Source organism: Pseudophryne corroboree, chromosome 2 (genome assembly GCF_028390025.1).
Source record: "Pseudophryne corroboree isolate aPseCor3 chromosome 2, aPseCor3.hap2, whole genome shotgun sequence".
Classification (NCBI taxonomy): Eukaryota; Metazoa; Chordata; class Amphibia; order Anura; family Myobatrachidae; genus Pseudophryne; species Pseudophryne corroboree.
In genome coordinates this window covers 1,045,423,262-1,045,436,222 of record NC_086445.1, presented here as the reverse complement: position 1 = coordinate 1,045,436,222, position 12,961 = coordinate 1,045,423,262, and the positions used below count along the sequence as shown (strand labels likewise).

Genomic DNA, 12,961 nt, shown 5'->3' with positions numbered 1-12,961 from the left:
GAGGACTCGTCCCCAGTTTCTCCCTAAGGTGGTATCAGCCTTTCATTTGAACCAACCTATCGTGATGCCTGCGGCTACTAAAGACTTGGAGGCTTCCAAGTTGTTGGACGTAGTCAGGGCCCTGAGAATTTATGTTTCCAGGACAGCTAGTGTCAGGAAAACTGACTCGTTGTTTATCCTGTATGCACCCAACAAGCTGGGTGCTCCTGCTTCAAAGCAGACTATTGCTCGCTGGATCTGTAGTACGATTCAGCTTGCACATTCTGCGGCTGGACTGCCGCATCCTAAATCAGTGAAAGCCCATTCCACGAGGAAGGTGGGCTCTTCTTGGGCGGCTGCCCGAGGGGTCTCGGCTCTACAACTTTGCCGAGCAGCTACTTGGTCGGGGTCAAACACATTTGCTAAATTCTACAAGTTTGACACCCTGGCTCAGGAGGACCTAGAGTTTGCCCATTCGGTGCTGCAGAGTCATCCGCACTCTCCCGCCCGTTTGGGAGCTTTGGTATAATCCCCATGGTCCTTACGGAGTCCCAGCATCCACTTAGGACGTCAGAGAAAATAAGATTTTACTCACCGGTAAATCTATTTCTCGTAGTCCGTAGTGGATGCTGGGCGCCCGTCCCAAGTGCGGATTGTCTGCAATACTTGTATATAGTTATTGTTTAACTAAAGGGTTATTGTTGAGCCATCTGTTGAGAGGCTCAGTTATTGTTCATACTGTTAACTGGGTATAGTATCACGAGTTATACGGTGTGATTGGTGTGGCTGGTATGAGTCTTACCCGGGATTCAAAATCCTTCCTTATTGTGTCAGCTCTTCCGGGCACAGTATCCTAACTGAGGTCTGGAGGAGGGTCATAGAGGGAGGAGCCAGTGCACACCAGGTAGTCCTAAAGCTTTCTTTAGTTGTGCCCAGTCTCCTGCGGAGCCGCTATTCCCCATGGTCCTTACGGAGTCCCAGCATCCACTACGGACTACGAGAAATAGATTTACCGGTGAGTAAAATCTTATTATATGGAGCAGTGACTCCCTCTGTACGGTATATTATACGGAGCAGTGACTCCCTCTGTCCGGTATATTATATGGAACAGTGACTCCCTCTGTACGGTATATATACGGAGCAGTGACTCCTTCTGTATGGTATATAATATGGAGCAGTGACTCCCTCTGTCCGGTATATTATATGGAACAGTGACTCCCTCTGTACGGTATATATACGGAGCAGTGACTCCTTCTGTATGGTATATTATACGGAGCAGTGACTCCTTCTGTGCGGTATATTATATGGAGCAGTGACTCCCTCTGTACGGTATATTATACGGAGCAGTGACTCCCTCTGTCTGGTATATTATACGGAGCAGTGACTCCCTCTGGTATATTATACGGAGCAGTGACTCCCTCTGTCTGGTATATTATACGGAGCAGTGACTCCCTCTGTAGGGTATATTATATGGAGCAGTGACTCCCTCTGTCTGGTATATTATATGGAGCAGTGACTCCCTCTGTCTGGTATATTATACGGAGCAGTGACTCCCTCTGTCTGGTATATTATATGGAGCAGTGACTCCCTCTGTACGGTATATTATACGGAGCAGTGACTCCCTCTGTCTGGTATATTATACGGAGCAGTGACTCCCTCTGTCTGGTATATTATACGGAGCAGTGACTCCCTCTGTATGGTATATTATACGGAGCAGTGACTCCCTCTGTCTTGTATATTATACGGAGCAATGACTCCCACTGTACGGTATATTATATGGAGCAGTGACTCCCTCTGTCTGGTATATTATATGGAGCAGTGACTCCCTCTTTAGGGTATATTATACGGAGCAGTGACTCCCTTTGTACGGTATATTATACAGAGCAGTGACTCCCTCTGTACGGTATATATACGGAGCAGTGACTCCCTCTGTACGGTATATTATACGGAGCAGTGACTCCCTCTGTACGGTATATTATACGGAGCAGTGACTCCCTCTGTACGGTATATTATACGGAGCAGTGACTCCCCCTGTACGGTATATTATACAGAGCAGTGACTACCTCTGTACGGTATATTATATGGAGCAGTGACTCCCTCTGTACGGTATATTATACGGAGCAGTGACTCCCTCTGTACGGTATATTATACGGAGCAGTGACTCCCTCTGTACTGTATATTATACGGAGCAGTGACTCCCTCTGTACGGTATATTATACGGAGCAGTGACTCCCTCTGTACGGTATATTATATGGAGCAGTGACTCCCTCTGTACGGTATATTATACGGAGCAGTGACTCCCTCTGTACGGTATATAACTGTAAGTCTGCCGATACTGTACAGTAACCACGTGGATTTGATTATGGAGTTTTTCTGTGCTGCACTTAGTCCTTGGATGGATCTGATACAGATTTCTCCTGTGTTTCAGGCCTCTGATCCCGTTCTCTCAGCCAGTTCCACCCAACGTTCTTCTGGCTATCTCCAGGTGCGTATCATGTGTGCCAGCCATTGCTTGTTGTGTATGTGACTACCTTAGGAGCTCTCATTCTAGGAGACACTGAGCTGCAGGAGTAACACTCTCCGACCTGCAGGCGTGTACAGTGCGTCCTCACCGAGTCTGTGATTACCGTCCTCTCACGGTGAGAGTGCATCACTGTGCTGCGTCTGGCATTGCGCCCACCTCTGTATGAGGCCCATAAAGGAGCAGCAGGTGGGACATTGATGTGACATGTAGAGGACCCGGAGGTAAGTTATCAGTAGGTGGGTGACGTGCACAGAGCAGACCTCCCAGACTGTTACAGTGCGCAGACAAGGGCTGATACTGAATTGGGTGTACACCCTTTTGTGACTGTAGGGTACAGAAAGCAGACCCGCACACATATACACCTATCCGTAGCATTGGGGCTGGTGTACACCCTGATGAGGATGTCAGCACTAGCTGATTGGCTGATTGCAGGTTCACCTCTGAAGCTGATAGGCCGTTCTTCATACCCAGTGTCTGGCTACTCTTGTTATTACATGAGAAGGAAGAGTCTACCTGCTATATAGGCATATTGTAGTGAATAAGGTACATTACCACACTGTCCTTGTGCTGGTGACCTGGGTGGGTGTCAGTTTGTGAGGGTGTAATGATGTCACTGGTGCACTGAGAGGTCAAATTATTCCTGCATCCTTTGGTTCAGATTTAGGGCCAAGTGCCCACATCATGACCCGTATGATAACTTACACCCTCCACCCACTTCACTACAGAGCAGGTGTGGGAAGCTGGACTGCCAGGCTGCAGGAATTAGGGTCTAGAGTATCTTGCAGCACCGCCATCTTGTTTAGGGAGTGGCCACTGTACAGTGCCGGCTTCCAGCCACAGACGGCAACAAAATGGCAAGTAGAGGGGTGGGTTTTGTGTCAGGGGGATGTGGGGTATTACTAAAAGTTTAGTGTTTCTCTAACGTCCTAAGTGGATGCTGGGGACTCCGTAAGGACCATGGGGAATAGCGGCTCCGCAGGAGACTGGGCACATCTAAAGAAAGCTTTAGGACTATCTGGTGTGCACTGGCTCCTCCCCCTATGACCCTCCTCCAAGCCTCAGTTAGATCTTTGTGCCCGAACGAGAAGGGTGCACACTAGGGGCTCTCCTGAGCTTCTTAGTGAAAGTTTTAGTTTAGGTTTTTTTATTTTCAGTGAGACCTGCTGGCAACAGGCTCACTGCATCGAGGGACTACGGGGAGAAGAAGCGAACTCACCTGCGTGCAGAGTGGATTGGGCTTCTTAGGCTACTGGACATTAGCTCCAGAGGGACGATCACAGGCCCAGCCTGGATGGGTCCCAGAGCCGCGCCGCCGGCCCCCTTACAGAGCCAGAAGGCAGAAGAGGTCCGGAAAATCGGCGGCAGAAGACGTCCTGTCTTCAACAAGGTAGCGCACAGCACTGCAGCTGTGCGCCATTGCTCTCAGCACACTTCACACTCCGGTCACTGAGGGTGCAGGGCGCTGGGGGGGGGCGCCCTGAGACGCAATAAAAAAACACCTTGGATGGCAAAAAATGCATCACATATAGCTCCTGGGCTATATGGATGCATTTAACCCCTGCCAGAATACATAGAAAAACGGGAGATAAGGCCGCCGATAAGGGGGCGGAGCCTATCTCCTCAGCACACTGGCGCCATTTTCCCTCACAGCTCCGTTGGAGGGAAGCTCCCTGTCTCTCCCCTGCAGTCACTACATTACAGAAAGGGTTAAAAAAGAGAGGGGGGGCACTAATTACGCGCAGTATTAAAAGATACAGCAGCTATAAGGGGAAAAACACTTATATAAGGTTATCCCTGTATATATATAGCGCTCTGGTGTGTGCTGGCAAACTCTCCCTCTGTCTCCCCAAAGGGCTAGTGGGGTCCTGTCCTCTATCAGAGCATTCCCTGTGTGTGTGCTGTATGTCGGTACGTTTGTGTCGACATGTATGAGGAGAAAAATGATGTGGAGACGGAGCATTGCCTGTAATAGTGATGTCACCCCCTAGGGGGTCGACACCTGAGTGGATGAACTGTTGGAAGGAATTACATGACAGTGTCAGCTCTGTATAAAAGACAGTGGTTGACATGAGACAGCCGGCTACTCAGCTTGTGCCTGTCCAGACGTCTCATAGGCCGTCAGGGGCTCTAAAGCGCCCGTTACCTCAGATGGCAGATATAGACGCCGACACGGATACTGACTCCAGTGTCGACGGTGAAGAGACAAATGTGACTTCCAGTAGGGCCACACGTTACATGATTGAGGCAATGAAAAATGTTTTACACATTTCTGATAATACGAGTACCACCAAAAAGGGGTATTATGTTCGGTGAGGAAAAACTACCTGTAGTTTTCCTGAATCTGAGAAATTAAATGAGGTGTGTGATGATGCGTGGTTTTCCCCCGATAACAACTGATAATTTCTAAAATGTTATTGGCATTATATCCTTTCCCGCCAGAGGTTAGGGTGCGTTGGGAAACACCCCCTAGGGTGGATAAAGCGCTCACACGCTTGTAAGGGCTCTACCCTCTCCTGAGATGGCCGCCCTTAAGGATCCTGCTGATAGAAAGCAGGAGGGTATCCTAAAATGTATTTACACACATACTGGTGTTATACTGCGACCAGCAATCGCCTCAGCCTGGATGTGCAGTGCTGGGTTGGCGTGGTCGGATTCCCTGACTGAAAATATTGATACCCTAGATAGGAACAGTATATTTTTGCCTATAGAGCATTTAAAAGATGCATTTCTATATATGCGTGATGCACAGCGGAATATTTGCCGACTGGCATCAAGTCTAAGTGCGTTGTCCATTTCTACCAGTAGAGGGTTATGGACACGTCAGTGGTCAGGTGATGCGTATTCCAAACGGCATTTGGAAGTATTGCCTTATTAAAGGGAGGAGTTATTTGGGGTCGGTCTTTCAGACCTGGTGGCCACGGCAACAGCTGGGAAATCCACGTTTGTACCCCAGGTCGCCTCTCAACATGAGAAGACGCCGTATTATCAGGCGCAGTCTTTTCGTGGACAAGCGGGCAAAAGGTTCCTCATTTCTGCCCCGTGACAGAGGGAGAGGAAAAAGGCTGCAGAAATCAGCCAGTTCCCAGGAACAGAAACCCTCTCCCGCCTCTGCCAAGCCCTCAGTATGACGCTGGGGCTTTACAAGCAGAATCAGGCACGGTGGGGGGCCTGTCTCAGTGAATTTCAGCGCGCAGTGGGCTCACTCGCAAGTAGACCCCTGGATCCTTCAGGTGATATCTCAGGGGTACTAATTAGAATTCGAGACGTCTCCCCCTCGCCGTTTCCTAAAGTCGGCTTTACCGATGTCTCCTTCTGACAGGGAGACTGTTTTGGAAGCCATTCACAAGCTGTATTCCCAGCAGGTGATAACAAGGTACCCCTCCTGCAACAGGGAACGGGGTATTATTCCACACTGTTGTGGTACCGAAGCCGGACGGCTCGGTGAGACCGATTCTAAATCTAAAATCTTTGAACACTTACATACAGAGGTTCAAATTCAAGATTGAGTCACTCAGAGCAGTGATTGCGAACCTGGAAGAAGGGGACTACATGATGTCTCGGGACATCAAGGATGCTTACCTTCATGTCAAAATTTACCCTTCTCATCAAGGGTACCTCAGGTTTATGGTACAGAACTGTCACTATCAGTTCAGACGCTGCCGTATGGATGGTCCACGGCACCCCGGGTCTTTACCAAGGTAATGGCCGAAATTATGATATTCCTTCGAAGGAAGGGAATTTTAGTTATCCTTTACTTGGACGATTCCCTGATAAGGGTAAGATCCAGGGAACAGTTGGAGGTCGGTGTAGCACTATCTCAGGTAGTGTTGCGGCAGCACGATTGGATTCTCAATATTCCAAAATCGCAGCTGGTTCCGACGACTTGTCTTCTGTTCCTAGGGATGATCCTGGACACAGTCCAGACAAACGTTTTTCTCCCGGAGGAAAAAGCCAGGGAGTTATCCGAGCTAGTCAGGAACCTCCTAAAACCGAGCCAAGTCTCAGTGCATCAATGCACAAGGGTTCTGGGTAAAATGGTGGCTTCCTACGAAGCAATCCCATTCGGCAGATTCCACGCAAGAAATTTCCAGTGGGACCTGCTGGACAAATGGTCCGGGTCGCATCTTCAGATGCATCAGTGGATAACCCTGTCACCAAGGACAAGGGTGTCCCTCCTGTGGTGGTTGCAGAGTGCTCATCTTCTAGAGGGCCGCAGATTCGGCATTCAGGACTGGGTCCTGGTGACCACGGATGCCAGCCTGCGAGGCTGGGGAACAGTCACACAGGGAAGGAATATCCAGGGCTTATGGTCAAGTCTGGAGACATCACTTCACATAAATATCCTGAAGCTAAGGGCCATTTACAATGCTCTAAGCTTAGCAAGACCTCTGCTTCAAAGTCAGCCGGTGTTGATCCAGTCGGACAACATCACGGCAGTCACCCACGCAAACAGACAGGGTGGCACAAGAAGCAGGAGGGCAATGGCAGAAGCTGCAAGGATTCTTCGCTGGGCGGAAAATCATGTGATAGCACTGTCAGCAGTATTCATTCCGGGAGTGGACAACTGGGAAGCAGACTTCCTCAGCACGACCTCCACCCGGGAGAGTGGGGACTTCACCCAGAAGTCTTCCACATGATTATAAACCGTTGGGAAAAACTCGACAGGTATTGCGCCAAGTCAAGGGACCCTCAGGCAATAGCTGTAGACGCTCTGGTAACACCGTGGGTGTACCAGTCAGTGTATGTGTTCCCTCCTCTGCCTCTCATACCCAAGGTACTGAGATTGATAAGATGGAGAGGAGTAAGCACTATATTCGTGGCTCCGGATTGGCCAAGAAGGACTTGGTAACCGGAACTTCAAGAGATGCTCACGGAGGATCCGTGGCCTCTACCTCTAAGAAGGGACCTGCTCCAGCAAGGACCCTGTCTGTTCCAAGACTTACCGCGGCTGCGTTTGACGGCATGGCGGTTGAACGCCGGATCCTGAAGGAAAAAAGGCATTCCGGATGAAGTCATCCCTATCCTGATCAAAGCCAGGAAGGATGTAACCGCAAAACATTATCACCGCATTTGGCGAAAATATGTTGCGTGGTGCGAGGCCAGTAAGGCCCGACGGAGGAAATTCAACTGGGTCGATTCCTACATTTCCTGCAAATAGGAGTGTCTATGGGCCTGAAATTGGGGTCCATTAAGGTTCAAATTTCGGCCCTGTCAATTTTCTTCCAAAAAGAACTAGCTTCAGTCCCTGAAGTTCAGACGTTTGTAAAAGGGGTACTGCATATATAGCCTCCTTTTGTGCCTTCAGTGGCACTTTGGGATCTCAATGTAGTTTTTGGGTTCCAAAAGTCACATTGGTTTGAACCACTTAAATCTGTGGAGTTAAAATATCTCACATGGAAAGTGGTCATGCTGTTGGCCCTGGCCTGGGCCAGGCGCGTGTCAGAATTGGCGGCTTTATCCTGTAAAAGCCCTTATCTGATTTTCCATTCGGACAGGGCGGAATTGAGGACTCGTCCTCAGTTTCTCCCTAAGGTGGTTTCAGCGTTTCACCTGAACCAACCTATTGTGGTGCCTGCGGCTACTAGGGACTTGGAGGACTCCAAGTTGCTAGACGTTGTCAGGGCCCTGAAAATATATGTTTCCAGGACGGCTGGAGTCAGGAAAACTGACTCGCTGTTTATCCTGTATGCACCCAACAAGCTGGGTGCTCCTGCTTCTAAGCAGACTATTGCTCGTTGGATTTGTAGTACAATTCAGCTTGCACATTCGGTGGCAGGCCTGCCACAGCCAAAAATCTGTAAATGCCCACTCCACAAGGAAGGTGGGCTCATCTTGGGCGGCTGCCCGAGGGGTCTCGGCTTTACAACTTTGCCGAGCAGCTACTTGGTCAGGAGCAAATACGTTTGTAAAATTCTACAAAATTGATACCCTGGCTGAGGAGGACCTGGAGTTCTCTCATTTGGTGCTGCAGAGTCATCCGCACTCTCCCGCCCGTTTGGGAGCTTTGGTATAATCCCCATGGTCCTTACGGAGTCCCCAGCATCCACTTAGGACGTTAGAGAAAATAAGAATTTACTTACCGATAATTCTATTTCTCGTAGTCCGTAGTGGATGCTGGGCGCCCATCCCAAGTGCGGATTGTCTGCAATACTGGTACATAGTTATTGTTACCAAAAAAAAATCGGGTTATTGCTGTAGTGAGCCATCTTTTCTAGAGGCTCCTCTGTTTATCATGCTGTTAACTGGGTTCAGATCACAAGTTGTACGGTGTGATTGGTGTGGCTGGTATGAGTCTTACCCGGGATTCAAGATCCTTCCTTATTGTGTACGCTCGTCCGGGCACAGTATCCTAACTGAGGCTTGGAGGAGGGTCATAGGGGGAGGAGCCAGTGCACACCAGATAGTCCTAAAGCTTTCTTTAGATGTGCCCAGTCTCCTGCGGAGCCGCTATTCCCCATGGTCCTTACGGAGTCCCCAGCATCCACTACGGACTACGAGAAATAGAATTATCGGTAAGTAAATTCTTATTTTTTGTAGGTAGGTTATGTGGCACAGTGGTTAGCATGTCTACCTTAGCACACTGGGGTCATGAGTTCGCTTCCCAACCCAGCTATGTATGTTTAGAGTTTGTATGTTCTCTCAATGCTTGCTTGGGTATCCGTGTGTGTGTGCGTTAAGGAATTTAGGCTGTAAGCTCCAATGATGTGAATGATGCACTGCAGACCTATGTGTGTAGTTGGTGGCACCATATAAAGTATGTGGGACATATTACTGAGATTCCGGTAATGTTACATTGGCAGAGCGGAGCACAGCCCCCGGCCAGAGAGAGCAGCTACACCTCTGGTGCGCACAGTGGGGATGCAGACAGATTACCGGGACAGCGAAGCACAGACTGACCCCTACAGTCCGGAGTTTGTAGTGCGCCCTGGATCTGTCCCTGAGCTACTGATGCTGGCAAATCTCACCTGGGGTGAGTAATCCCTGAGGGTTCTTTACTAAAATCGCTCTAAGGTGCAAATCTGTGCAAAAATTATACCAGTAAGACAGCTGCACTCTGTTCTGCACCCTGTGCACAATCCTAGTCATCTATCTCTACGTATTCTGTTATTATTAGTGTTTGTTTGGAGACAGAAACTTGGGTCCCTTCCTCCGTTCCCGTGACTCCGGGGTCCCTTCCTCCGTTCCCGTGACTCCGGGGTCCCTTCCTCCGTTCCCGTGACTCCGGGTCCCTTCCTCTGTTCCTGTGACTCCGGGGTCCCTTCCTCCGTTCCCGTAACTCCGGGTCCCTTCCTCTGTTCCCGTGACTCCGGGGTCCCTTCCTCCGTTCCTGTGACTCCGGGGTCCCTTCCTCCGTTCCCGTGACTCCGGGGTCCCTTCCTCCGTTTCCGTGACTCCGGGGTCCCTTCCTCCATTCCTGTGACTCCGGGGTCCCTTCCTCCGTTCCTGTGACTCCGGGGTCCCTTCCTCTGTTCCTGTGACTCCGGGGTCCCTTCCTCTGTTCCTGTATCTTCGTCGTCCCTTCCTCTTTTCCTGTAACTCGGGTCCCTTCCTCTGTTAGTGTGACTCTGATGTTCCTTTCTTTATTCCTGTGACAACAAGGTCCCTTCCTCTGTCCCTGTGACTCCAAGGTCCCTTCCCCTGTCCCTGTAACTCCGAGGTCCCTTCCTCTGTCCCTGTGACTCCGAGGTCCCTTCCTCTGTCCCTGTAACTCCGAGGTCCCTTCCTCTGTCCCTGTGACTCCGAGGTCCCTTCCTCTGTTCCAGTGACTCCGGGGTCCCTTCCTCTGTTCTTGTGACTCCGGGGTCCCTTCCTCTGTTCCTGTGACTCCGGGGTCCCTTCCTCTGTTCCTGTGACTCCGGGGTCCCTTCCTCCGTTCCCGTAACTCCGGGTCCCTTCCTCTGTTCCCGTGACTCCGGGGTCCCTTCCTCCGTTCCTGTGACTCCGGGGTCCCTTCCTCCGTTCCCGTGACTCCGGGGTCCCTTCCTCCGTTTCCGTGACTCCGGGGTCCCTTCCTCCGTTCCTGTGACTCCGGGGTCCCTTCCTCCGTTCCTGTGACTCCGGGGTCCCTTCCTCTGTCCCTGTGACTCCGGGGTCCCTTCCTCTGTTCCTGTATCTTCGTCGTCCCTACCTCTTTTCCTGTAACTCGGGTCCCTTCCTCTGTTAGTGTGACTCTGATGTTCCTTTCTTTATTCCTGTGACAACAAGGTCCCTTCCTCTGTCCCTGTGACTCCAAGGTCCCTTCCCCTGTCCCTGTAACTCCGAGGTCCCTTCCTCTGTCCCTGTGACTCCGAGGTCCCTTCCTCTGTCCCTGTAACTCCGAGGTCCCTTCCTCTGTCCCTGTGACTCCGAGGTCCCTTCCTCTGTCCCTGTGACTCCGAGGTCCCTTCCTCTGTCCCTGTGACTCCGAGGTCCCTTCCTCTGTCCCTGTGACTCCGAGGTCCCTTCCTCTGTCCCTGTGACTCTGAGGTCTCTTCCTCTGTTCCTGTGACTCCGGGGTCCCTTCCTCTGTTTCTGTGACTTCGGGGTCCCATCCTCTGTTCCTGTGACTCTGAGGTCCCTTCCTCTGTTCCAGTGACTCTGAGGTCCCTTCCTCTGTTCCTGTGACTCCAAGGTCCCTTCCTCTGTCCCTGTGACTCCGAGGTCCCTTCCTCTGTCCCTGTGACTCCGAGGTCTCTTCCTCTGTTCCTGTGACTCCGGGGTCCCTTCCTCTGTTTCTGTGACTTCGGGGTCCCATCCTCTGTTCCTGTGACTCCGAGGTCCCTTCCTCTGGTCCAGTGACTCTGAGGTCCCTTCCTCTGTTCCTGTGACTCCAAGGTCCCTTCCTCTGTCCCTGTGACTGAGAGGTCCCTTCCTCTGTTCCTGTGACTCCGAAGTCCCTAACTCTGTTCCTGTGACTCCGAGGTCCCTAACTCTGTTCCTGTGACTCAGGGGTCCCTTCCACTGTTCCTGTGATAACGAGGTCCCTTCCTCTGTTTCTGTGACTTCGGGGTCCCATCCTCTGTTCCTGTGACTCCGAGGTCCCTCCCTCTGTTCCAGTGACTCTGAGGTCCCTTCCTCTGTTCTTGTGACTCTGAGGTCCCTTCCTCTGTTCCTGTAACTCAGAGGTCTCTTCCTCTGTTCCTGTGACTCCGGGGTCCCTTCCTCTGTTCCTGTGACTCCGGGGTCTCTTCCTCTGTTTCTGTGACTTCGGGGTCCCATCCTCTGTTCCTGTGACTCCGGGGTCCCTTTCTCTGTTTCTGTGACTTCGGGGTCCCATCCTCTGTTCCTGTGATTCCGAGGTCCCTTCCTCTGTTCCAGTGACTCTGAGGTCCCTTCCTCTGTTCTTGTGACTCCGAGGTCCCTTCCTCTGTTCCTGTAACTCAGAGGTCTCTTCCTCTGTCCCTGTGATAACAAGGTCCCTTCCTCTGTTCCTGTGACTTCGGGGTCCCATCCTCTGTTCCTGTGACTCCGAGGTCCCTCCCTCTGTTCCAGTGACTCTGAGGTCCCTTCCTCTGTTCTTGTGACTCTGAGGTCCCTTCCTCTGTTCCTGTAACTCAGAGGTCTCTTCCTCTGTTCCTGTGACTCCGGGGTCCCTTCCTCTGTTCCTGTGACTCCGAGGTCCCTTCCTCTGTTCCTGTGACTCCGAGGTCCCTTCCTCTGTTCCTGTGACTGCGGGGTCCCTTCCTCTGTTTCTGTGACTTCGGGGTCCCATCCTCTGTTCCTGTGACTCCGAGGTCCCTTCCTCTGTTCCTGTGACTCTGAGGTCCCTTACTCTGTTCCTGTGACTCCGGGGTCCCTTCCTCTGTTCTTGTGACTCCGGGGTCCCTTCCTCTGTTCCTGTGACTCCGGGGTCCCTTCCTCTGTTCTTGTGACTCTGAGGTCCCTTACTCTGTTCCTGTGACTCCGGGGTCCCTTCCTCTGTTCCTGTGACTCCGGGGTCCCTTCCTCTGTTCCTGTGACTCCGGGGTCCCTTCCTCTGTATTTGTGACTCCGGGGTCCCTTCCTCTGTTCCTGTGACTCCGGGGTCCCTTCCTCTGTTCTTGTGACTCTGAGGTCCCTTACTCTGTTCCTGTGACTCCGGGGTCCCTTCCTCTGTTCCTGTGACTCCAGGGTCCCTTCCTCTGTTCCTGTGACTCCGGGGTCCCTTCCTCTGTTCCTGTGACTCCGGGGTCCCTTCCTCTGTTCCTGTGACTTCGGGGTCCCTTCCTCTGTTCCTGTGACTCCTGGGTCCCTTCCTCTGTTCCTGTGACTCCGGGGTCCCTTCCTCTGTTCCTGTGACTCCGGGGTCCCTTCCTCTGTTCCTGTGACTCCGGGGTCCCTTCCTCTGTTCCTGTGACTCCGGGGTCCCTTCCTCTGTTCCTGTGACTCCGAGATCCCTGTATTGTACCTTATTTGGACCAGTAAAGTCCTTTCTCACCCATGATGTCTCCTCTGTCTCTGTCACCCCTTATGTCTCTTCTTCTCTGCCCTCTCACCAGT

At 51.6% G+C, this 12,961-nt stretch overlaps 1 protein-coding gene across 1 annotated transcript in view; it reads left to right on the top strand.

Moving 5' to 3' along the window:
• The window catches only part of CFAP91 (cilia and flagella associated protein 91), a 170,898-nt gene that overhangs the window by 102,793 nt on the left and 55,144 nt on the right, over nucleotides 1-12,961 (top strand). The window contains exons 5-6 of the mRNA XM_063956861.1: nucleotides 2,408-2,464; nucleotides 9,304-9,473. Of these exons, the coding sequence (XP_063812931.1) occupies nucleotides 2,408-2,464; nucleotides 9,304-9,473 (227 nt within the window). The remainder of the gene's footprint in view (nucleotides 1-2,407; nucleotides 2,465-9,303; nucleotides 9,474-12,961) is intronic.